We start from the raw sequence: 23,507 nt of genomic DNA, 5'->3' as shown, positions 1-23,507 counted from the left end.
GTCTGAGTCCTGGCAACTAGCACATGCCACATGTAGGAGCGACCCAGTCACCCTATTGCCAGTGCGATTCACAGCTATTTGTGAGCCAGGTGTGGGGCGTTGAGTACTGGGATCAGGGCTCTGCTGCTGGCCCCCAGCAGGGTGTTGGGCCCACAATAACAGACAGTCTAGCCAAGCACGTGGATTCAACATGTGAACTGCACAGTGGTGAGACTGGACCTCCCAGCAGCCTGTCCCCCAGCCCACAAACACAAACAGATAGGAAAAGAAGCAAAAGATTTTCCTTTTTATCAACATTTGCCATGGGATGTTTTAATTTTTTTGTTCATTTGTTTTGCAGGGGAAATTCCCGTTCCTGCCCTTCCTCCCCTTTTAATTTTCTCCTTTTTTCCTGGAAAATGAAGGATAATAAAAAATAGTGGTATCGGAGAAATCTTTTCCAGTGGAAAAAACAGCAGGTGGGTGGTAAGAGAATGTGGGATTTTCCCCTCATCCCATAATTTCAACATGAAATTTTTTGAAAAATTAAAAAAGATTTTTGACATTTTTGTTTACAAATGTCATTGAAAAAGTAAAATTTTCCACCAAAGCATTTTTTTCCCATGAAAACAATTGTTCTCCTCACACCTCCATTGTTTTCTGAGAAAAAAAATAATGCAACCAGCTTTATTAGTTTGTGAGGGCCTGTGTACTTTCCGTCTCGCCATGGGCAGGCTTGGGGGACCCCTGGTGGCAGGTGTCTGTGGTATTACTGCATGGATACTTGTCAGCATGTGTGTTTACTGGCGCAGGAAAGTGGCTGTGAGTGCCTCATTAACCTGATGGCATCCAAGCACCTTGCAACCCTTAATGTATTTACGCCAGCTCCTCAGAGGCAAGGCAGGGCTGTTATCTGGAGGGGAAGAGCAGCCCAGAGATTTGAGGACATTTTTTGAGGAGTAACATTAATTCGAACCAAGGGGTTTGGTTCAAACTAACGCGTCCCGGCGCGCAGTTTCACTTTTGAAACAGCTGTTGATCGGAGTAACGCACCGATGAGATCATGCTAATGAAGCGCGGGATATTTAAAACCCCGCTTCATTGACTATTTCAAATGCCTACATTTGCATCCCTAGTTCGAACTAGGGTACAAGTGTAGACATACCCTTAGAGTTCTTTGAAGGGGTCAACAAACATGTGGACAAGGGGGCTCCAGTAGATACAGTGTATTTAGATTTCCAGAAAACCTTTGACAAGGTCCTTCACTAAAGGCTCTTACGTAAATTAAGTTGTCATGGGATAAGAGGGAAGATCCTTTCATGGACTGAGAACTGGTTAAAAGACAGGAAACAAAGGGTAGGAATAAATAGTAAATTTTCAGAATGGAAAGGGGTAACTAGTGGTGTCCCCCAAGGGTCAGTCTTAGGACCAATCCTATTCAACTTATTCATAAATGATCTGGAGAAAGGGGTAAACAGTGAGGGTATGTCTACACTACAAAGTTAATTTGAACTAACAGCCGTTAGGTCAAATTAACTTTCATAGCATCTATACATACAAACCACTAGCTCAAACTTAATTTGAACTAGCGGAGTGCTTAATTCGAACTAGGTAAACCTCATTCTACGAGGACTAACGCTTAGTTCGAATTAAGTTAGTTCGAATTAGTGCTGTAGTGTGGACATACCCTGAAGTGGCAAAGTTTGCAGATGATACTCAACTGCTCAAGGTAGTTAAGACCAAAACGGACTGTGAAGAACTTCAAAAAGATCTCACAAAACTAAGTGACTGGGCAACAAAATGCAAATGAAATTTAATGTGGATAAATGTAAAGTAATGCACATTGGAAAAAATAACCCCAACTATACATATAATATGATGGGGGCTAATTTAGCTACAACTAATCAGGAAAGAGATCTTGGAGTCATCATGGATAATTCTCTAAAGACGTCCATGCAGTGTGCTGCAGCAGTCAAAAAAACAAACAGGATGTTAGGAATCATTAAACAAGGGATAGAGAATATCTTATTGCCCTCATATAAATCTATGGTACGCCCACATCTGGAATACTGCGTACAGATGTGGTCTCCTCATCTCAAAAAAAGATATACTGGCATTAGAAAAGGTTCAGAGAAGGGCAACTAAAATGATTAGGGGTTTGGAACGGGTTCCATATGAGGAGAGATTAAAGATACTAGGACTTTTCAGCTTGGAAAAGAGGAGATTCAGGGGGGATATGATAGAGGTCTATAAAATCATGAGTGGCGTGGAGAAAGTGAATAAGGAAACGTTATTTACTTGTTTCCATAATACAAGAACTAGGGGCCACCAAATGAAACTAATGGGCAGCAGGTTTAAAACAAATAAAAGGAAGTTCTTCTTCACACAGCGCATAGTCAATCTGTGGAACTCCTTGCCTGAGGAGGTTGTGAAGGCTAGGACTAGAACAAGGTTTAAAAGAGAACTAGATAAATTCATGGAGGTTAAGTCCACTAATGGTTATTAGCCAGGATGGATAAGGAATGGTGTCCCTAGCTTCTGTTTGTCAGAGGGTGGAAATGGATGGCAGGAGAGAGATCGCCTGTTCTATTCACTCCCCCTGGGACACCTGGCATTGGCCACTGTCGGCAGACAGGCTACTGGGCTAGATGGACCTTTGGTCTGACCCAGTGTGACGTAGTGGGGGTACCTGGCTGGTTTCTATGCTGCTGGCTCTGGGGGAACCCCCACTGGCTGCCGTGGGTACCACGACCCAGCAAAACAGGATGAGTCACTATGCAAACCAGTGGCCAGACACCGCCCATGGAGAGGAACAAAGGAAGATGGAATGCTGCCTTGGCTTGGGGGCAGGGCTGGAAGTTGGTGAGTTGGTTGCTGGCTGTCGGAGGGCATGGAGGAGAGCCTAGGGGAAGGGGCTGGAGTTTAGGGGCCCAGTCTCCCCCATCTCAAGGGGGCCTGAGGCATCCTAGCCCAGTTCCTGTAACCAGATTACATCTGTGCTGCGCTGTGCTGGAGGAGCAATAAACCACCCTCAATTCCACTGGCTGGTGCAGTCTGTTTGTGCCATTTCGGGGTGCAGGAGACGGGGAACCCCCAACGCGCCGTCACACTGGTGTCAGGAGCGGGATGCACTGCACCCCGTGGATGGAGCTTCCAGCGGCAAGCGACAAGGCGCAGTAGAAGCAAGAGCCCTGGAGCCAGGCGTGCTGGAGACAGAGCGAAGCGGTTCCTGGGAATCGTGGGGCGCTGCAGCACTAGACTGGTGAGTCTGCACCGAGGGGCCCAGCGGGCAGATGGCCTACGCCCGACTCTTGAAGGCAGAGCTGGTGGGGCTGTGCAGAGAGAGGGGCTTGCCTGTGCAGAAAGCAACCAAGGCCCAGCTGATTGCTCAGCTAGAAGAGAACGACCAGCCACAGGGCCAGGATCTTGTCCCCAGGGGAAGCAGCCAGACCCCCCCTGAGAGTGTGTCAGGCTCAGAGAGGGGGAGGAGCGCTGGAACCCACAGGAGAGATGAGACAGCGTCTCCCGGGAGGCCTGCAAGCCGTAGCCCATCTAGGGCAGGGGCCAGCCCAGCGGAGCTGCGGCGGCTGGAGATCCAGCTGCGGATCAAGGAATTGGAAGTAGAGGACCGAGAGAGGGACCGCCAGGACCGAGAAAGGGATCGCCAAGATCGAGAGAGGCAGCGGCAGCATGAGCTGGCCATGGCAGAGCGGAGAACCGGCGGGGCACCGGCTGCGCCAAGTGCGGATGAGCCCCAAGGTCCCAGGACTGCCAGACGCTTGGAGAGGCCCGTGGTGGCCCAATTGAAGGACATGGGTGACATAGACGGGTTCCTCAGCTCCTTTGAGAGGGCCTGTGGACTGCAACGGGTTCCCCCAGCTGACTGGCTGCAGGAGCTCATCCCCGCACTGAGCCAGGAGGCGGCCGGAGTGCTCAGTCAGCTGGAGGACCTACAGCCCGGGGATTACAACCGAGTCAAGGAGGCCCTGCTGCACAAGTTCGGGCTGACCCCCGAGATGTACAGGAAGAAGTTCCGGGGGGTACAGAAAGGGCCACGGGAGACCTATGTGGACCTGGCCTCCCGCCTGTCGCAATACTGCCGCAAGTGGGTGTCTGGAGTCGGAGCCCAGACCGCAGAGGAGCTGCTCAAGCTGGTCATGATGGAGCAGTTCTATGCAGCGTGCCCACCCAAACTGAGGCTGTGGCTCAAGGACCGGAGACCAGAGAACCCCCAGGAGGCCGGGAGACTGGCGGATGAGTTCACGGAGAGCCGGTCCGGGTGTGAACGGGAGTCCCGGAGAGAAAGGGAACCGCGCAGAGACCGGATCTCGGCTGAGCGACGGAGGGAGTCAACTACGGGGCGAGACCAAGGAACAGGTCGTCTGCGCCCCAGAGAACCAGCCAGGGCCTGGACAGAGACAGCCCAAAGCCTAACTTGCCAGCGCTGTGGGCAAAAAGGCCACAAGAGGGCTCAGTGCACCAGGTCCCAGGACCGGGGACTTTCCAGGGTTAACTGGCTGGGGCGGGAGGAAGGGCAGGCTGCCCCAGAGGCAGGGGCTGGCAGGCAAACCTCAGCTCAGAGAGAGGGGAAGGATGCTCAGTGCACCTCCCCTGGGAGGTCTGATTCTCAGGAGGCGGATTTCTCCGTGTACCGGGTGGGGGCAGGACGGCCCCTGCGGAGCGAGTGCCTCATACCCCTGGAGGTGGATGGTAGGAAGGTGACGGGCTTCTGGGACACGGGGGCGGAGGTGACTCTGGCCCGATCCGACATAGTGGCCCCGGAGCGGATACTACCCCACGCGCAGCTGACCCTGAAGGGCATAGACGGGTCCCCGTTTAAGGTGCCTGTAGCCAGGGTGCATCTGAAATGGGGGGCCAAGGAGGGCCTCAAGGAAGTGGGGGTGCACCCGCACTTGCCCACCGAGGTGCTGATGGGGAACGACCTAGAGGAGTGGCCCCATGAATCCCAGCGGGCTCTAGTCACTACCCGGAGCCAGAGCCAGCGGGGGGCTGACAACGTGGGTCCAGGGAAGGACTCCTGGCAGTGTCCTCAGGGTCCCATCCCAGTGGACACGGGGTCCAGCCAGGCTGGGACTCCGGACCTAGGCAGAGGTGGGGGACAGGTCCCGATCCCTGCCTCAGCAGCTGAATTCCAGGCTGAGGTGCAGGCAGACCCCTCCTTGCAGAGGCTGAGGGACCAGGCTGGCCTCCGTGCAGCTCAGCCCCGGGGGAGAGGTGGCCAGGAGAGATTCCTGCGGGAGCGTGGGCTCCTGTTCCGTGAGTGGCTCCCCCCCAGGAAGGCGAGGGCATGGGGGGTCCAGCGGCAGCTGGTCGTCCCCCGAAAGTATCGCCTCAAGCTGCTGTATTTGGCCCACGATGTCCCCGCTGGGGGCCACCGGGGGATCCGGAGCACCCGGCTGAAGCTGCTCCAGCACTTCTATTGGCCGGGAATCTTTACAGCCGTGCAGCGGTACTGCCGGTCCTGTGACTCCTGCCAGAGGGGCGGGAAGGCCCAAGACAGGAGGAAAGCGGCTTGGGGGTCTCTACCCCAGATAGACCCTCTGGGCTTGCTGAGAGAGTTATGGGAGGGGAAGTCCTCCCTGGATGGAGCATCGGGGGTGGAAGCTGCCCTGGCTGTCCAGAGAAGGCTCGCTGGGCTCATGGCCCCGGCCCGAGAGACCCTGGCCAGAGATCAAGGCCAGTGGAAGGGTGGGTGTGACCCCCGAGGACAGGCCTGTGCCAGTCGCCCTGGAGCGGGGCGGCGAGTGGACAGAGGGAAGCCAGCTCATGTGGGGCCTCACCACGGCCGGCCTGAGTCAAGGGGAGCACCCATGTCCCCGGGGCGGGTTCCCACGCAGAGGACCCGAACTTCCCTAGGTCACGAGCGGAGTGACCCTGCTCAGTTCGCTCTCGGAGGGGGGAGAACTGTGACGTAGTGGGGGTACCTGGCTGGTTTCTATGCTGCTGGCTCTGGGGGAACCCCCACTGGCTGCCGTGGGTACCACGACCCAGCAAAACAGGATGAGTCACTATGCAAACCAGTGGCCAGACACCCCCCATGGAGAGGAACAAAGGAAGATGGAATGCTGCCTTGGCTGGGGGGCAGGGCTGGAAGTTGGTGAGTTGGTTGCTGGCTGTCGGAGGGCATGGAGGAGAGCCTAGGGGAAGGGGCTGGAGTTTAGGGGCCCAGTCTCCCCCATCTCAAGGGGGCCTGAGGCATCCTAGCCCAGTTCCTGTAACCAGATTACATCTGTGCTGCGCTGTGCTGGAGGAGCAATAAACCACCCTCAATTCCACTGGCTGGTGCAGTCTGTTTGTGCCATTTCGGGGTGCAGGAGACGGGGAACCCCCAACGCGCCGTCACACCCAGTATGGCCGTTCTTATGTTCTTATGTTCTCTCCCTGCCCATTTGGGGCAGGCCCTGATTTTCGTGACTGTAACTTACTCAGATTCCACCCAGCTCCCCTGACTCGCTGCTGCGGACACTGCAGCCTCCTTCATCATCATCGTTAACAACCATGGCTCAGTGCCAGTTGGGGGTCCGATGCCTCCCTCACTATTTCCTTCCATCTCGCCTGTCCAGTGCGGAGTGGCTTAGTTTCTGTAGACTAGCTCCGCACCAATCTATATCATCTCCCCATTCTCTGTGGGGCCTGCCCCTCCTATTTGAACCATCCATTATGCTAAATACCAAGGTCTTCGCTTTTTGCTGGTCGTTCATTCGGCTGTATCTTCCTATAGAATTCCTCATTGGTGACCTTCTGCATCCATCCTATTCTCAGGATCTTTCTGTAACAACTCCTCTCGAACGCCAACATCCTTCTAAGTCCCTGCACCCCCGGCAGTAGATTCACAGGCCTTAGCTGCAGTGACGGCTCTGACACTGGCCCCAGACTGTGGTTGTCGGGGCATCCCAGGATATGGCCCGAGGCCCTGATTAAACCAGCCGCTCCGCATGGAGGTCTCCCTCTCGCCAGGATGCTGTGTGGGGAAAGCAGGGCCTGGCCCAGCACAGCTGTGAGGGGCTGTTGTGCAGATGGGGAAGCTGGGCGTGGCTGTTACCAACCCAGCAGTGCGTTGGGCAGCAACTCTCCATTCACAGAGCGGGCAGAGAATGGGCAACGTCCCTCCCTCCTGGTGGATGGAGAGGCCTCCTAGGCCCAGCTCTCTACTGAGTCTGTTACTGTGAGGGGGGGACTCCGCATGGGATGGGGTGAGCAGTGGCCTCCACCAGTGGGGCCACCAGCCTGGGAGGGTGGATTTGAGCAGAAGGGCTTCCTTGCTCCCGCCGACCCCGCAGGCCCTCCCCGGCAGTACAGAAGGCCTGTCTCTTCCATTACATTCGGGTCGACATTTATTGCTCTGTAAAACTCTCAGCAGCTCCCCAGATTTCCCTGCGATCCCACGCGGAGGGGCCAGCGCGGGGTGGCTGGGCGGCCCAAGGACACAACTCTAGCACTGGGGAAAGGGACACAGCTAAGTCCCAGGCCTGAGGCAGCCCTGCTGGCTGAGGTTCTCCAGCTGTGCTGGGAAGGAGGCTGCACAAGGTGACCCCAGGGCCTGGGATGCTCATTCTGGTCACTGGCCAGGCTGTGTTCTTTGGAGCTCAGGAAAACGATCCACTGGTGGACTGGCTCCCAGTCTCTGTTGGTGGAGCAGAGGCCAGGGCAGAATCGGACCCTAGCGGTTTCCCTTGCTGGGAAGGGAAGCGGCTGGTAACGTTTGTGCTGGATCACAAGTGCTACATGGAGTGAGAGCCTGGAAACTCGGGGCTCAGGTTCTCCTCGGGGGCGTTTGCCCACTGGCCATCCGCGACACACCAGCTGCCAAGCTGCGAGTCACACGGCAGACTGCGGTAGGCCTCCGAGGCAGCGGGCGACTCGTAGGTCTCCATGCTCCTGGTGCTTTGGAACGAGCCACTCAAGGCATCTGCACACAAGTCTGGGGGGGCCAGTGGGCTGTGGGCACCAGGGAAGCCCCTGGGCCCTTCACTGACATACAAGTTGAGCTTTGCAATCAGCGGTTTCCCAATATTCACCGACTGGCTCTCCTCAATGAAGTCCTCAAGTCCTTGGTATTGGTACTGCAGGCTGATGGTGAAGGCCAGTTCCTTCTGCAAGGACACCATGTACCAGGGTTACCACGGGTGAGTACGTCACAGGCCGTGTGAGCCTCCATCTCCTTAACCTCATAGTCCCCACTGCCCTCTGCTTAGCCATCTGCCACTTCTCCAGGGCCCACATGGTCCGTGCTGTCCTTTCACCCCTGACAGGGCCAGCTCACCCTGCTGGGACTCCTTTTCAGGACTCAGCACCATGCACTGGCCTGGGACCCTTGAGACCTGGGTCAGATTCCCAGCTCTGTGTGTGAGCCTTGAATAAATCACTTCCCCGCTCTCCCTGGGGTTCCCCAGCTGGACAATGTGGATGCTACTGCCTCTGTCTGTGGGCAGGGACAGTCACGCAGTGCCCAGGAAATGGGACCATGAATCATAGAATCATAGGACTGGAAGGGACCTCAAGAGGTCATCGAGTCCAGCCCCCCGCCCTCAAGGCAGGACCAAGCTCCATCTACACCATCCCTCCATCACCATGGTGTCAGCTGGTGACTGGGGCTGCGAGACAGTAACCGAGGGGTGCACTGGGGCCCGGCACTGTAACCAGCAGTAGGAGCATGGGCAGCTCCTGTGGCTGTTGCTCATTCTGGGCCAGGACAAACACAGAACAGTTCCTGCCTCCAGGCCCTCACTGCAGCACGGCCCAGCTCAGCAATGCTCCCCAGGGCCCGGCACTGGGGAGCCTGCAGGGAAGGATCAGACCCCTGGAGTCAGAGCAGGGGAGTCTGGGGAAGGCCGTGGAGGGAGCCAGCCCTTCGTTTGGCCCCTTTCTGCGTGTTCCCTGCCTTGGCACCAGCACGGCCAAAGGAGGGGGAACTGGATCCCACTGCCCCTTGGGGAGGCTACACAGCCCAGGCCCAGTGCCAGCGGGTCAGGCCAGCACTTACCCTCAGCTTCTGTAGGCCACAGAGGCGGCTGTAGAGGCAGCAGTCGGAGAAGTCGAGGCTCCAGGCCAGGGAGAGGCTGCTCCCCATTTCCTCTGGGCTCTCCTTGTTGGTGAATTTCAAATCCACATCCAGCTCCTGCCAGAGACAGCGTGGTCACGCCAGCCAGCCCCGGCACGAGAGTCCTGTGCTGCAGCACTGCCCCCGCATGCAGGTTGCAGTCAGGCATGATGAGACTGACAGCCTCTTTCTGAGAGGTAGGGCCCTGCCTGTCAGTCTGCGCCCTTCCTCTTCGGGGAGCCTCCCCCTGCCCCTAGGGAGGTGTCAGGAGCAAGCACAGAATGTCAAAGGCTGCTTAGCTGGAAAGTGGGAGCCGTGCCAAGCACTCACTGCCCCTGTTACATGGTCGGTTTCTTTGTGCCAGCCCATTGCCTGAGATCCCTGCAAGACGTGTTGGGAGGGACTCAGAGCCGGGCAGTGGGTCAGACAGAACCTTCCTAACTGGGCTCCCCTGAAGTTGGGGTTTTGCTGCTTGAGTCCCTCTCTGCTCTTATCTCTGATGGGGAAATGTGCCCAGTGAGAATGGGTCCTGCCTAGCGCTTGCTCTCGCCTGGCCCGGGCGTCCCCATTGTTCGCAGCACAGAACCCCATCCCGGCAGTTATCCCTGGCCCCGCCTCTGAGCCAGGTAGGGTCGGGCGTCGGGCCTCCCACCTCCGGGACATTGGTGAGTTTCGCTTCGCACCGGGCGATCTCTGGTGGTGTCTCGACGATGCGAGTGTAAATGATCAAGATGTTGGAGAACTCGGCAGCAAAGCCCAGCTGTACCCGGGCCCCGCAGTCAAACTGGAGGTATCGGCTTTCGGGAAGCACTGCGAACAAAGAAACGGGCGGGTTGCACACGAGTGCGTCACTTACACCTACTGGTCTGAATGCGAGCTGCTCCGCCACGTGTCCTAGGCCCTGGCCTACTCACTGTTAACAGAGATTCTTCTTCAGCTCACAGGGCAGTGCTGAGGAGGCTCCGGGTCCCCCCCAGGGTCAGTGTGGGCTCCCCAGTGGCTGCTGTTTTGTGACACTAATGCACCCTCCCAGTAGTGCTCATCCTGATCGGAGCCAGGCCAATAGCAGCAAAGCCGTTTGCGGAAGTTTGGTGAGATCGGGACTTCCTGCTGGGCCCAGCCATGTGCCCCTCGAGCTCGGGCGCTCCTCAGCTGGCTGCACTGCCCCACCCCAGTGTTTCCTGCCTAACTGCTCTGCGCTGCCTGCGCCAGGGGCTGAGACTTCCCTGAGTCACTGCAATCCCGGGAGCTCCCCTCGGTGCTCCCTGCGCGGAATCCCCTCCCCACAGGCCTCCTGCCACAGCTCTCTGCTGGGACAATGAGGCCATGATGCTCACCATGGGCCTTGGCCCATTGCAGGTTCCTGACAGAGAGCTCCTCTGGGCCCTTGGACGGCTTAATTGGATCGGTGAGGGCTCGCCGCTCGGACAGGTTACTCCGCAGCTCCAGCGCCTGCCTCCCCCTGGTGATCTCCAGGGTTCCCATGTCTGGAATACACAGCCAGGGCTGGGCACACGACCTCAGCACAGCGGTGAGTCAGCAGCTCGCAGACAGTGCTGAGCCGTGACGGGCTGGCCCAGGAGAGCCGTTCCACCCCCCAGAATAACCCACCTTCCGCCACCTTGTCCAGCAGCACCGTGATCTTCTCATCCGCCAGCAGCCATCGCTTGAGGAAGCTAACAAAGATACCATTGGACAGCTCCCCTTGGCTCAGCTCATAGGCCTCGGCATCGGCACATCTAACAAAAGGGGCACAGAGGAGAGCTAAGGTTGCAGACTCTTCTACAGCCAAACGCTGCCTTTCTCCAGATCAGCACAGAACGTACTGGCACTTTCCTCCTGCGAGCCTGGCTTTGTCAGCAGATGGCTTGATTCAGATCCCGGGGGAAGCTTCGGCGTCAGGCTGGACAGCTTGGCTTGCTGTGCCTCAGTTGACCCACCTCTAAATGGGGGTTGAAAACTCTACCTTCTTCTGAGGACTGTGATATGTAATGAACTAGAAGTGCCCTGCCACAGTTACACAGCAGGTGACCAAGAGTTATAACTGCCGCACTATAGACGGGGGAGGGCCTAAGACACAGAGCAGGGACCTGACATGCCCAAGATGCTGGAGACTGAACCCAGCTCTTTTGACTCATGCTCCCTGTGCTCTACCCACTAGACCAGGCTGCCTCTTGGAGAGTTCGGTGTGGGCAGCAATATGGAGGTGTGCTGCATTCCTGCCCTTTCCCCTAATGAACCTCGTCCCAGGAGGCCCAGGCAGAACGTGCCACTGCTAGCAGCTCCCCTAAAACACAGCGATTGGTGGGTTCGGTCCCCTGTAATGGACCCTGCATCAATCTCCGACTCAAGCCTCAGGGTGCCTCTGGTTCCAGCAGGAGGCAACGGGGAGCACCTACGTGGCGTAGCCGAAGACGATGTTGGCTGTGACCTGCAGTGCCCCCACCTGTGGGATGATGTCGTCATTCAGATTCCTGAAAAAACAAAAGGAAGCACCTCATCAGGGGCATGAACCCTACCCCGTCTGTGTCGCTCCGGGAGCCCCGGGCTGGGGACAAGGCCATCTGCGTGACTGAGCGCAGGGCGCTGGCCAAAGGAGAGAATCTTTAGAACAGCTGTGCGGAACCTCCGGCCCGCGGGCCACACCCAGCCCTGCGGGGTCCAGTGGCAATGAAACACTGCAAGGGTCCCAGGGGCTGCTTTAAAAACTTCCCCGGCCTCGCCTGCAGCACGGGTGGACACTTCCGGTTCTCCCCTGCACCTGGCCAGAGTGGAAAGCTCCCAGGCAGCTGTGAAGAGGCCCGCAGGGACAGGGTGGGAGGGGGAATCCATCCCCAAAGTGGGAGGGAAGGGAAGCCACCAAGTCCCTTCCCTGCATGGGAGAAGCCACAGCGGGGCCAGCTTCTCCCCCCCACCTCCAGTCTCTTCCCTGCATAGGATGGCCATACGCTGCCAGCAATGCCCCCTTAATAGTTAAGGAGGCATGGGTGGGGGGCAGCAGAGGGAAATCCCTGGCAGGCGTGGGAGGGAAGAGAAACCCCCTCCCCAGCATGGGGTGCCTTTAGGGGGTGGCCATAGCTGGGCAAGGAAAATCAAACTCAGCCATCACACTACAATTCTAACTAAAATAAAATTAAAAAGCACATCACACCACATCAAGGGCGCGCGCTTCTCACTTTTGTGTGCCCGACCGATATCTCTGTGGGTTAGTGGCCCCCAACCCCAAAAAGTTCGCCTGCCCCCCCCCTAGAAGCACTCCTGCCCCCTGACTGGATTTATCGCGATGCTTCTTGCCACAGGGCCAGCCCCGGGCTGCTGCTCTCCAGGGAAGCCCTGGAGCTGATTCTAACAAGGGCCCTCAGCTCGTCTCTGTCAGGAGCCCCTTTCATGAGTAACGGCCGCTGGTCTTACTGGGCAGAGGGGCAATGCACTTGTGGGGTAGGGTTGCCAGATGGTTGAAACAAAAATACCAAAACGCCCCCCCCCCAAAAAAAAACCACTGGGAAAAAATGTTGTTGAAGGAATAAAAAAGGGGGGAAACCAAAGCTGTTGAGCAAAAAAATAAAACAGCGTGTTCCCTTTAAGAGTGAGTGCAGGGATAGTAACGGGAGCAGCTGAGCGCTAAGACCCAGGTTCCCCTTGGTCGGCAGCCATTTTGTGCTGGCAGGCTTGCGGAACCAGGTAAGCATGGGGGCTGGGGGCAGGAGGCCGGGGGTGTTGGGAGCCAGGGCAGGCTCGGGGAGGCTGGGCGCTGAGTGATCGTAGGGTTGCCAGGTGCCCGGCATTTTCGCCTCCTGGCTGGGGAAAAAAATCAGAAAATACGGGACATTTTAGGTGTCTGGTATTCTCTGCATTTTTCTACTGGACAGGAGGTGAAAATTCTGCACTGTCGGGTGAATACCGGACACCTGGCAACCCTATGTGGGGGGTGCACAACTGCTGCCCTGCGTGCATCTGGTGGGAATGCCTGGGCAGACCCACGCCAAGGACACCTGGAGAGCAGGTCCCACACTTCACACCAGAGTGCGTGGTCACATGTGCTGGCATCGGTATCGGTCTACGTGTGAGTGTCGGTGCTTAGGAAAGTCAACGGGCTGCTTCACATGCCCTGGCTGTACATCCCTTGCACTTACGCAGAGCCTGACAGCCAAGACCCTCAAAGCAGGCAGCCCCAAACTGGGCTCCAGTCTACAGCCTGGTACATGAGTGTGCATGCCTGCGCTCAGCTGTGCTGAGTGACACTTCCTGGCCCTGTCACTCCCTGCGGCTGGCTCTGGCGCGCTCACCTCTTGCGGCACATGTCCAGCAGGAAGATGTTGAGGCCGGTTTGCCGCTGCTGCATGCTTTGTAGCACGCTCTGCACGCACAGGCAGTGCTCCGAGGTGTAGGATCCCGGCGCGTCAATTGGCACCATAAAGCTGTTCCCAAAGTTCTCGTAGCCGTGCCCAGCGTAGTAGAGCAGACCTGGGGGAGGGGGAGCAGGAGCAGTAAAATGCATCAACCTGCATCCATCGAGGCTGCTCTCACACCTTCGCCATCTCTGCCTCCCTCCTACTCTGTCCTTGCAGACAGTGTCTGGGGCTGCAAAGTCCATTCCTGGGGACTCAGAAATCCAGTTCAGGTTCTCCTCCTTCCCACTCATTTCCCTGCCTGACCTAGACACGACCTTCCTTGCCCCCTCTCCCGTTTGCAGCAATGCATTGCGGGATCCTCTCTTGGCCAGGGCAGGCTGCAGGAGAAGCCCAGTAACTTCCTGCATTGGGCCTTGGGCAAAGCTTAACAGCCTGACTCCAGGCTGTGGCTAGGCCACGCCACTGACACCTGCTAATCCAAGCCCTTCCCAGCTCAGCCCCCCCGATCTCAGGTCAGCTCCCACCGGACCCGCTAACAATCCAGCCTGCAGGGCCCCATCCTTGGCTTCTCCCGTGAGCCTCTCCTGTCTGGAGCAGGAGCGTCCAGGCAGAATCTACCTGCCACCCCCTTCTCCCTCCAAGTCTCTCCTCGCCCCCGTCGGGTCGGGCACTTTCCTGCAGACCTCTCCTCTGTGGCTGCTGGCCAAGCGGAGGCACTGCGCCTACCGAGCTAGGGGATACCCAGCTCCTGCTGTGCTTGTCTTCCTGCCACCCCATCCCTCCCATTCTCCTCTTTCTCCCAACTGCCCCAGGCCTTCCGGACAGAGGCCAAGCGCCTCGCTCTCTGTACAGCACCCAGCGCAACATGGCTCTGTAGCAAGACGACCTGAAACAAAAGCCCACCTGTGACAGGCCGGGTGTGAGGCCTGGGCCACAGTGGTCAAGCCTTTGCTGACATGAAGCTGTGAGCGAGAGGCAGGCCCTGCTCACGGACGTCGGCACGAACAGGGCTGCTCTCACAAACACGCAGACCTAAGAGGCACTAGGCACAGGCCATAAGGGGTGGGAACAGAACACCTTGGTACCGACCCCCCTCCGCACGCAGATAACAGGAACAGCGCGGCTCAGGACGGGGTCTAAACTGACAGCCCAACGGACAATGATCCCCACGGACGAGGTCATGGGAGCTGGGGGTGCCAGGTGTCCGGTATTCACCTGGACAGTCCCGTGTTTTCGGCTCCTGTCCAGTAAAAAAATTCAGAGAATCCCTGAGACACCTGAGATGTCGGGTATTCTCTGATTTTTTCCCCGGCCAGGAGATGAAAATGCCAGGCACCTGGCAACCCTCCAAACACTCAGCGCCCGGCCTCCCCCCGAGCCTTCCTCAGCCCCCAACACCCCCCGCCCCCACACTTTCCAGGGTCCCCAAGGCTGCCGGCACAAAATAGCTGCCGGCCAAAAGACCTAGGGGAAGCAATGCACTCCCCTGTTCCCATCCCTGCACTCACTTTTAAAGGGGACATGCTGTTTTAATGATTTTTTTTGGCTTAATAGGTCCTTGCTCAACAACTTTGGTCCCCATCCCCCTTTTTTTAATTTTATTTTTGTTTCAACCATCTGGCAACCCTAATGGGTGCATCTAGGTACGTCAGAGGGTGGCACCCTGATACCTCAGGAGTGAGGTGTCACCTCTTTGTACCTGTGTGTAAAATGTACCCCACGGGAGTTGTCTTTGTCCAGCCAAGGGAGCAGTGTTACATTCTTGGCTCTGACTGAGCTGGGCCATTGTCAGGGGTACACGTGTGTAATGGTTCACTACAGTCTATTGCATTGGCATGCGCACGGGGTGTGCCGGGTGTGCTCGGGCACACCTTAATGTCTCGGGCCAGCTAGCCCGAGCCATTTTTGCGCCCTGGGCCCCACCCAGCCTGGAAGCACCGTGCAGCCCAGCAGCATGGCACGGCACCCCTGAGGTGGCCCTGAGGTGCCCGGGAATGCCCCCGCCCAACACGGCAGCACTGTACAGCACCCTGAGGCATCTGGGGGTGCCCCGGCCCAGCCTGGCAGCACAGCGCGGCGCCCTTGAGGCGCACAGGAGCGCCCCCGCCTGGCCCAGCCCGGCAGCACCATGCAGCATCCCTGAGGTGTCTGGGGGTGCCCCTGCCCAGCCCGGCAGCACGGCGCGGTGCCCCTGAGGCACCCGGGAGCACCCCCGCCCAGCCCTGCAGCACTGCGCAGCACCCTTGAGGCACCCAGGAGTACCCCCGACTGGCCTGGCTGCATGGTGCAGTGCCCCTGAGGTGCCCCGGGCTAGGGCCAAGCCAGCCTGTAGCTTGGGCCGGCTCTGACTCCAGCCCCGCATATAGGAAGGCAGAAGCCGAAGGTAAGGTAAGAGAGGGAATGGGAGGGAAAGGGGGGAGGAAAGAGGAAGGGGTAGGAAAGGAAGGGGCTTGTGCTGAGGGGAGGGGGCAGGTCAGGAGAAGAAAGGGGAAGGCACCAAGGGGTAGGGTGGAGGAGAGACAAATGCCAGGGGGACCAAATGCAGACAATGAGGAAAAGGGCAGGAGGGGAGGTGTCAGTGGGAGTGGGGACAGGGTGATGCTGGGAGAGGAGAGGAGAGGAGAGGAGAGGGGAAGGGCATTGGGGGCTGGAGGGGGAGGTGCTGGGAGAAGGCTCGAAAGAAGGGATGGGCATGAGGAAGGCTGGGATGGAGCAAGGCATGTGTGAGGGCTCAGGGACATGAGGGGAATGGGGGCAGAGGGTGGTGAGGGGGTGGGCACCAGGGAAAAAGGGACAGAGGCAGTGAGAGAAGGGGGAAGAACCAGGAGGGTTCAGAGCTAAGGGAAGGTGCAGGTGCCAGGGGATTCTTAGGGTGAAGCAGAAGGGCAGACACCTGCAGGGGAGGGACCAGCACCAGAGGAGAGAGGCAGGGCAGGTGTGTAGAGGGAGGTGTTAAGAGAGGGGATGAAGAGGGGTAGTTCACATGATCAGAGTGGGGCTACTGGAGGAGTGGGCACAGGGGGGAGAGAAGGGCTGGTGGAGGGGGGCAGGTCTCAGGAGGGCTGAGGGCAGTGAGAAGGGCAGGAGTCAGGAGAGCAGAGGAGGATGAGGAGTTGGGGAGTAGCAGGCACCAGGGGAGCTGATGGAGCAAGGGGAGGAGACATGGCAGCAGAGGGAAAAGGTTTATGAGATATTTATTAATAACTTGGGTGCCACAGTGGCACATCCAAACAAGCCACATGAACTCAGGACTGGTGCACAACACAAAATTCATTCTGCTCATGGGAGGGAACTGAGGGAACACTTCCCCTAGCCTCTCCGCTCCCACGTTAATGTCACACACATTGGGGTAATGCAATTGCAGGATAGTTGCATGAGGGGGGTTTGGTGAGGGCCAAATTAATCCCTGTTGGTAGGAGGATGAGGGGAAAAGTCCTTAGAGGGGGGTCACTTCTGGTTATGTGCCATCTTGCCCCCAGAGTGTTACCTCCAGAGGTGTGGCCAATGGGAGTCAGGGGGTGTGGCCAATGGGGGTCAGCGGCATGGTTAACAGGGGTCAGGGTTGTGGCTAATGGGGGTTAAAGTACATTTTAAAACAATTCTTTAGGTGCACACCCTAATGAAATGTGCTGCGCACGCCTATGGCCTGCTGACAACTAGAACTGTACTTCCTATAATGATAAACCTGCCCTTGCTCCTTATCCGATTCTGTGTTTGTTGTAGGCTCCCCCAGAGCCTGCTTGCACAAAGTCAACATGGCACCCAGGCGGCATCTTACTGCTCCCACACCTCCACCAGGCTGTTTGTTCAGGAGGGTGATTCTGAGAAATGAGAGCACTAGCTAACATACTCAGCTCTGCCACACCCTGTCACCTGGCTTTTACAGCTGAGCTCTGAGATGCTGCCCAACCTCCCAGGCACAAGAAGGGCAGGAAATGGGCAAACACCTGTGCCTTGGCCCTGCCCTGCCCCTCTTCCAAGGCCCCGCTCCTCCTCCTCCTCCTCTGTTGCCCCTGCTCCCACCCCCCGTGAGGGCTCTGGCAGGGACTGCGGGCTCTGGGGTGGGGCTGGATGATGAGGGGTTAGGTGTAGCAGGGTGCTCCGAGCTGGGACTGAGAAGCTTCTGGGAACCTCACAAAGCCACAGCAGGCCGGGAGCCTTGGCCTAGCCCTGCTGTGCCCCGACCAGACTTTTATTGGCCTGGCCACCAGTGCGGACTGGTCCCTTTTTGAACAAGCCTTCCAGTGCAAAAGCAGATGCCTGGCAACCCTACCAAAAACTTCCCGTGTTCATGAAAATCTTCCTATATATTTACTCTTGAGGAAGGCCCCCTCCCCCTCCCCCTAGCTTACGCTAATCTGCCCAGACGGGCCGGGCCCCAGCAGGAAGGAACCTATTCCTGCACAGGCCAATGCACACAGTGGAGACCCCCCCACACACACACTTTCTGGTGGTCCAGGAAGAAGGGGCTCTCCCACCGCTATCCAGCATCATAGGGCGCTTCCTCCGTACCGTACACGCCTTTGTCCAAGAGGAGGAGGAACTCGTTGACAGCCATCTGCATCTCATCCTTGCTGAGGTCCAGGAGGGAGACCACCTTGAAATCCAGCTGGCGCAGCAGATTGGTCAGTTCGTGCACGTCCACCATGGGTGCTTTCAGGTGCTTGTGGTGCAGGTAGTTCATATTGCCAATCAACAGAGCCACTTTGTCTGTGGCTGCCCCAGGAGAACAACAAGAGGAAGACGTCAGGGGCTGCGAGGGAGTGAGGGGACCCTCCTGGGCCCTTTGGGCTGAACATTCATCCTCTCTCTGCCTCTGTCTGCTGCTCTATGCTCGGCCCCACCCTAGCCAGCCTCTTGCCCAATGTGCTGTGGATGGGCTCTCCAGAGCGGGGATATAACTAGTCATGGCCCACATGGCCCACGTTTTAGCCCTGGACCTAGACCTCTCTTCCAGCCCAAGGCAGAGTCCTCCCTGCAGCTGGCTTCATCCCTTCAGATGAGACTGGCTCTGCCTACAGCAGGCAGCATGCTGCCCTCGCTGCCAGGTCTTTGGACCGGAGGGCATGCTGCAAAGCCATGGAGGAGGCGGGAGGTGGACAGAGCCCTGGAGATTGCACTGCCAGGCCAATCATAGGGCTGGGCTAAGTCCGACCTCTCACGGCCACAGGCAGGACTGGATGGCAGCCTGGGACAGGAGAGAGGGGAGGTGCCCATGCAAGGGGGGATCATCTGACCTGGTTGTGGAAGACGTGTATCTCCATGGGCCAGCTAAGCTGGCCAGGACAGTACTGGGTCTCTGTGTTGTCACAGGGAGGAAGATGCATGTATAGAGGGAGGCCTTGCTGGGGGTTCTGAATGCAGCCTCTTACCGTACAGCTGGCTGGGGCCCTCATGCTCTGGGGTGTTCCCTGGAAAGAATGAGATGCACGATCATTTCTCCATGCACCGCACAGGCACCATGGCTAGTAACTCCCGCCCCCGGGGGGTGAATCCTGGCAACAGAGCATGAGCCCTTGTCCACAGAAAGCAGCACCCCCTTGGGTGTAGGGTGGGCACCCCCCCGCAGCCATCTAAACTGGGCGAGGCCAAAGAAGGCCTGTGTCTTCCATGCCAGTGCCTGCGGGGGTGGGCACGACCAGCAGCTCCAGCCAGGAGAGTTGGGTTCAGATAGGAGCTCCTAGCTCAGAGGTGCCCCAGGCCTCACGTACCTGTGTCTCCCTCCCTCCAGGAGCCTCCGGAGGCAAACAGCTGGGGGCCTGGCACAAAAGAAAGGGGGAAGCAGTGAGGCTGATGGGATGAGCGGGACCTGGTGGGCGCCGGCTGCAGCTGCTGCTTGCAGCCACAGTGAAGTGAGATATTCGTGCCAGAAGCCCCAGCCTCCCTGCAGGGATTGCACAGGCACAGGGGGCTATGTCCCCTACCCACCCCCCGCCAGGCCTAGGCGAGGACTGCGCCCCGCAATGTCTCAGGGAACTCCAGGCCAACATGGCAGAGGGTTATGTCAATAAGGGCCCACAACTCCCACCCCCCCTTGAAGTCGAGCCAGGATGCAGCTGGGGCCCTATACAGGGAGATAAGCAAGGTGCCCCCTGGAAGCAGGGCATCTGTGCAGTCGCTCAGAGAGACTCCAAGGCCTCCCAGCTGATTAGCAGAGCACCCCGAGCTGGGGGTTGTGTTTCTCCTGGGGGTGCACATTCGCACATGCCTCGGTGCACAGAACAAAATTATTCTGCACATGGATGAAAAGATCAGAGGGAACATTAGTGATCGTGCCCCTTAATATCTCCTGAGACCCTGCTGTGATCCCCAGCTTTCAAAGGCAGCCCTCAGCTCATCACTGTGATAAAAGCACGTTCCGCCACTGCCGCAGGCCATGTGACGAGCCCGAGCCCCGTGTGATGACCTCGTTTTCTCATAGGACTGGCCACATGGCTTCACAGCCTGCCCGGCAGCCGCAGAGCGAAGGGCAGAGCTGGGGACTGCCTGCAGGCTGATGAGCCAAGTGTCCAACAGGCTACAAAATGTGGCTTCTGAGCAGCCTACGACTGCCGCCCACACACAGGGCTGCTCCTTTAGCTCGAGGACCAAGGACTGAGCTTTAGTTCCTAAGGCCCCAGCTCGGAGGCAGCCAGTGGGGATGGCTACATACAACAGACCCTGCATCCTCACCAATCTCCACCTCCGTGTCCTGGCTCCACACCTCCTGGAAGAGGTTAAACACCTTGCAGGCGTAGCGGCCTCTCTCCGCTGTGGTCACCAGCTTCACCTGCAGGGAGGGGCGAGGAAGAGGAGAGCTGCAGCCGGGAGCCCCAGCATTCTAGTGCCCCAGGAATCTGCCTGTGGGGGCTTGCCATTGCCCCTCACTGCGATCCCCCCACTCCTACCTTGAGCTGCCTTCCTGAGAGTCTGCAGCCCATTACGGCCCCCTGCCCGGCCAGTGCCCCTTGCCCAGACCCCAAGAGGGTACCTGGAGGTGGGAGTTGCACGCCCCCTCAATCAGACTCCCGTTTCGAAACCACTGGTACTGGGGCGGGGGGTTCCCGATGGCCACGCAGCGCAGATTAAGGGAGTCCCCTTCGTCCAAGGTGCAGGGCTGGGGCTGGCAGAGGATCTGCAGTCCCACCATTGACGGGCAATAGCCGCTCGCTGGAGGGGGTGGAGAAGAGAGCGCTAGCCTGGGGCAGGACGACACAGTCCTTATGCAAGGGCAGCCAAACCGCATGATGGGCAATTTGGAGGCATAGCCTGGAGACTACACATCCCAGCAGGCACTGCTCCATGTCCGTCTGAGCAACCTGGCACTGTGCCACAGCAGGGTCCAGCTCCCACTCTGTTCATAGCACCACCTGGGGCATTGACCAGACAGCCAGGACCCAGTCAGCCAATCATCACAGCAGCAGCCCTGAGTCCTCGCCTAGCACTGGGCACCCACACAGCTCCTGGTGCTTTAGAAGGAGGGGCACAGATGGGGACACTGAGGCACAGTGGGAAAGCCACCCAGCATCCAGGGCTCCTAAGTCCCAGCCCAAGGCACTGCCCTCTAGACCCGTGGTGTCCAGCCAGTTCTGAACTAGCCACACTCCACCAGCCAAAGAGCCACATGTGGCTAGTGGCTAGTGTGTTGGACACCACGGCTCAAGACCCCTCCGGGAAGGCTCTACTGACCCCTGCTGCTTGGCAGCGCCCGTGGAAGCCCGTGGGTGTTCATCATGGGCAAGGCAGGGCAGAGCTGGTACCATGGGGCAGGCAGGCCCAGCCCCGGCACAAGCAAGAAACCCAGATTGGTGGTCCGCAGCCTTCTCAGTTCATCCAGGCCCAGAGGGCAGGTGCGCAAGTCAATGTGGGGCCAAGCTGCCCCCAGACGGTTCAGCTCTCGGACGGGCCCAGCTGCGGCTGCAAACGCCCTGCGACTTGCCCTCTTACCTGAGGCAGGGCTGCTGCTTCGCTTGACCTGGAGCCGGGCCCACCTGGAGAACAGGAAGCTGGCCCTGTGATTAACGCGGCAGATGTACCAGTCTGGGGTCTGCAGAGTTGCCGGGTCAATCACCAACTCAGGGCAGGTGGCACCAGGCATCTGACAGGAATGAAAATAAATACGCCGGGTGTAAGGGCAAAAGCCACGCTGTCTTGGCCTCCACGTGTCCCACCCAGAAGGGGCTGCTCGGGGCTGTGTGCCACCCGCACTGACAGAGCTCCGAGCATTGCCCGGCCTAGCCAGGCATCAATACGTCCTATGGCTTCCGCTGGAGCTGGGGGTGCTCGGCCCTTGGCCTCACAAGCTGAACCCCCCCGAATGTGACTCACCCAAGGCCACTTAGAGTGTCAGTGGAACAGCCAGGCCTGAGATTCATGCTCCTCCCACTAGACTACGCTGCTGCTGCAGATTTATTGATGCCTTGTTTTAAACCAGGAGATGTTTCTGTTCCCTCTGCGCACCCCAGCCTCACCTCCTGCTTCCCGCAGAACCACTGGTAGCTGAGTCCGGGGGGCCCTGTGGCCCAGCAGGTGAAAGATACCCGGGTCCCTTCTGTAACTACCCGAGACTCAGGCTGCACCACGATCTGGATGGGCTCTTGAACTGCAAGAGAGGAAAGAACAACCCCCTGGCTCTCTGGGGAATCAGCCCCTCCAGGAGCACACCCCCAGCCCAGCCTGCTGGCAAACGTCAGCCCCGCCATCTTGTCAGGGATGTGCCCAATTCACCTCCCACCAAACACAGGCACAGCCAGTGGGGGGCCGAGGAGGGTGGAGTCGCTTGCCAACAGGACAACCCCCCTCCCCAGCTACACTGAAGTGCTAACAGGGCTCAGCCACAGCATGTCCAGTGTAGACGGAGCCTCGGGCAAAAACCAGACGTATTTGTACTTTTAGACAGTTCCCATCACACTCCCCTTGCAGCATTTCCCCTTCCTTACGAAGTCCTGTCCCCCCCCCCCCCCCCCCCAGTCATCCCAAACCACCATCTGGACAGAGCCTGGTTCCCACTTCCACCCTGGAATCCAAACATTCTGCTTCCCTGCTCCCACCATCCCACAGCCGGGCTGAGCGCCCCGGTATCCTGATGCCAGGCCCAGCCCCCAGCCACTAGCCCCAGTTCCCGTCCTAGAGCCCCAGCGTCCTGACACAAGCCCCAATTCCCACCCTAGAGCCCCGGCGTCCTGACACCAGGCCCAGCCACCAGCCCCAGTTCCCATCCTAGAGCCCCAGCGTCCTGACACCAGGCCCAGCCACCAGCCCCAGTTCCCATCCTAGAGCCCCAGCGTCCTGACACCAGGCCCAGTCACCAGCCCCAGTTCCCGTCCTAGAGCCCCAGCGTCCTGACACCAGGCCCAGCCACCAGCCCCAGTTCCCACCCTAGAGCCCCAGCGTCCTGACACCAGGCCCAGCCACCAGCCCCAGTTCCTGTCCTAGAGCCCCAGCGTCCTGACACCAGGCCCAGCCACCAGCCCCAGTTCCCGTCCTAGAGCCCCAGCGTCCTGACACCAGGCCCAGCGACCAGCCCCAGTTCCCGTCCTAGAGCCCCAGTGTCCTGACACCAGGCCCAGCCACCAGCCCCAGTTCCCGTCCTAGAGCCCCAGCGTCCTGACACCAGGCCCAGCCACCAGCCCCAGTTCCCACCCTAGAGCCCCAGCGTCCTGACACCAGGCCCAGCCACCAGCCCCAGTTCCCGTCCTAGAGCCCCAGCGTCCTGACACCAGGCCCAGCCACCAGCCCCAGTTCCCACCCTAGAGCCCCAGCGTCCTGACACCAGGCCCAGCCACCAGCCCCAGTTCCCACCCTAGAGCCCCAGTGTCCTGACACCAGGCCCAGCCACCAGCCCCAGTTCCCACCCTAGAGCCCCAGCGTCCTGACACCAGGCCCAGCCACCAGCCCCAGTTCCCGTCCTAGAGCCCCAGCGTCCTGACACCAGGCCCAGCCACCAGCCCCAGTTCCCGTCCTAGAGCCCCAGCGTCCTGACACCAGGCCCAGCCACCAGCCCCAGTTCCCGTCCTAGAGCCCCAGCGTCCTGACACCAGGCCCAGCCACCAGCCCCAGTTCCCGTCCTAGAGCCCCAGCGTCCTGACACCAGGCCCAGCCACCAGCCCCAGTTCCCGTCCTAGAGCCCCAGCGTC

At 58.7% G+C, this 23,507-nt stretch overlaps 1 protein-coding gene across 6 annotated transcripts in view; it reads right to left on the bottom strand.

Moving 5' to 3' along the window:
* Positions 1–5,569: 5,569 nt before the first annotated feature.
* The window catches only part of LOC102454489 (mucosa-associated lymphoid tissue lymphoma translocation protein 1 homolog), a 31,605-nt gene continuing 13,667 nt past the window's right edge, over positions 5,570–23,507 (bottom strand). For 4 of the 6 annotated variants that reach the window (XM_075903316.1, XM_075903313.1, XM_075903317.1 and 1 more), the window contains 14 exons: positions 21,843–21,973; positions 21,319–21,469; positions 20,363–20,541; positions 20,065–20,161; positions 19,104–19,151; positions 18,765–18,803; positions 17,905–18,108; positions 13,327–13,504; positions 11,440–11,514; positions 10,652–10,779; positions 10,378–10,527; positions 9,693–9,850; positions 8,984–9,118; positions 5,570–8,093 (listed from right to left, as the gene is read on the bottom strand). In XM_075903316.1, coding sequence (XP_075759431.1) covers positions 7,722–8,093; positions 8,984–9,118; positions 9,693–9,850; positions 10,378–10,527; positions 10,652–10,779; positions 11,440–11,514; positions 13,327–13,504; positions 17,905–18,108; positions 18,765–18,803; positions 19,104–19,151; positions 20,065–20,161; positions 20,363–20,541; positions 21,319–21,469; positions 21,843–21,973 — 2,045 coding nt within the window. In that variant the 3' untranslated portion in view covers positions 5,570–7,721. Of the gene's footprint in view, positions 8,094–8,983; positions 9,119–9,692; positions 9,851–10,377; positions 10,528–10,651; positions 10,780–10,866; positions 11,515–13,326; positions 13,505–17,904; positions 18,109–18,764; positions 18,804–19,103; positions 19,152–20,064; positions 20,162–20,362; positions 20,542–21,318; positions 21,470–21,842; positions 21,974–23,507 lie in introns of those variants that run through there. The other 2 variants (XM_075903315.1, XR_012896741.1) reach the window with 2 other exon arrangements.

Source organism: Pelodiscus sinensis, chromosome 19 (genome assembly GCF_049634645.1).
Source record: "Pelodiscus sinensis isolate JC-2024 chromosome 19, ASM4963464v1, whole genome shotgun sequence".
NCBI lineage: Eukaryota > Metazoa > Chordata > Testudines > Trionychidae > Pelodiscus > Pelodiscus sinensis.
This window is presented reverse-complemented; position numbering and strand designations above follow the sequence as displayed.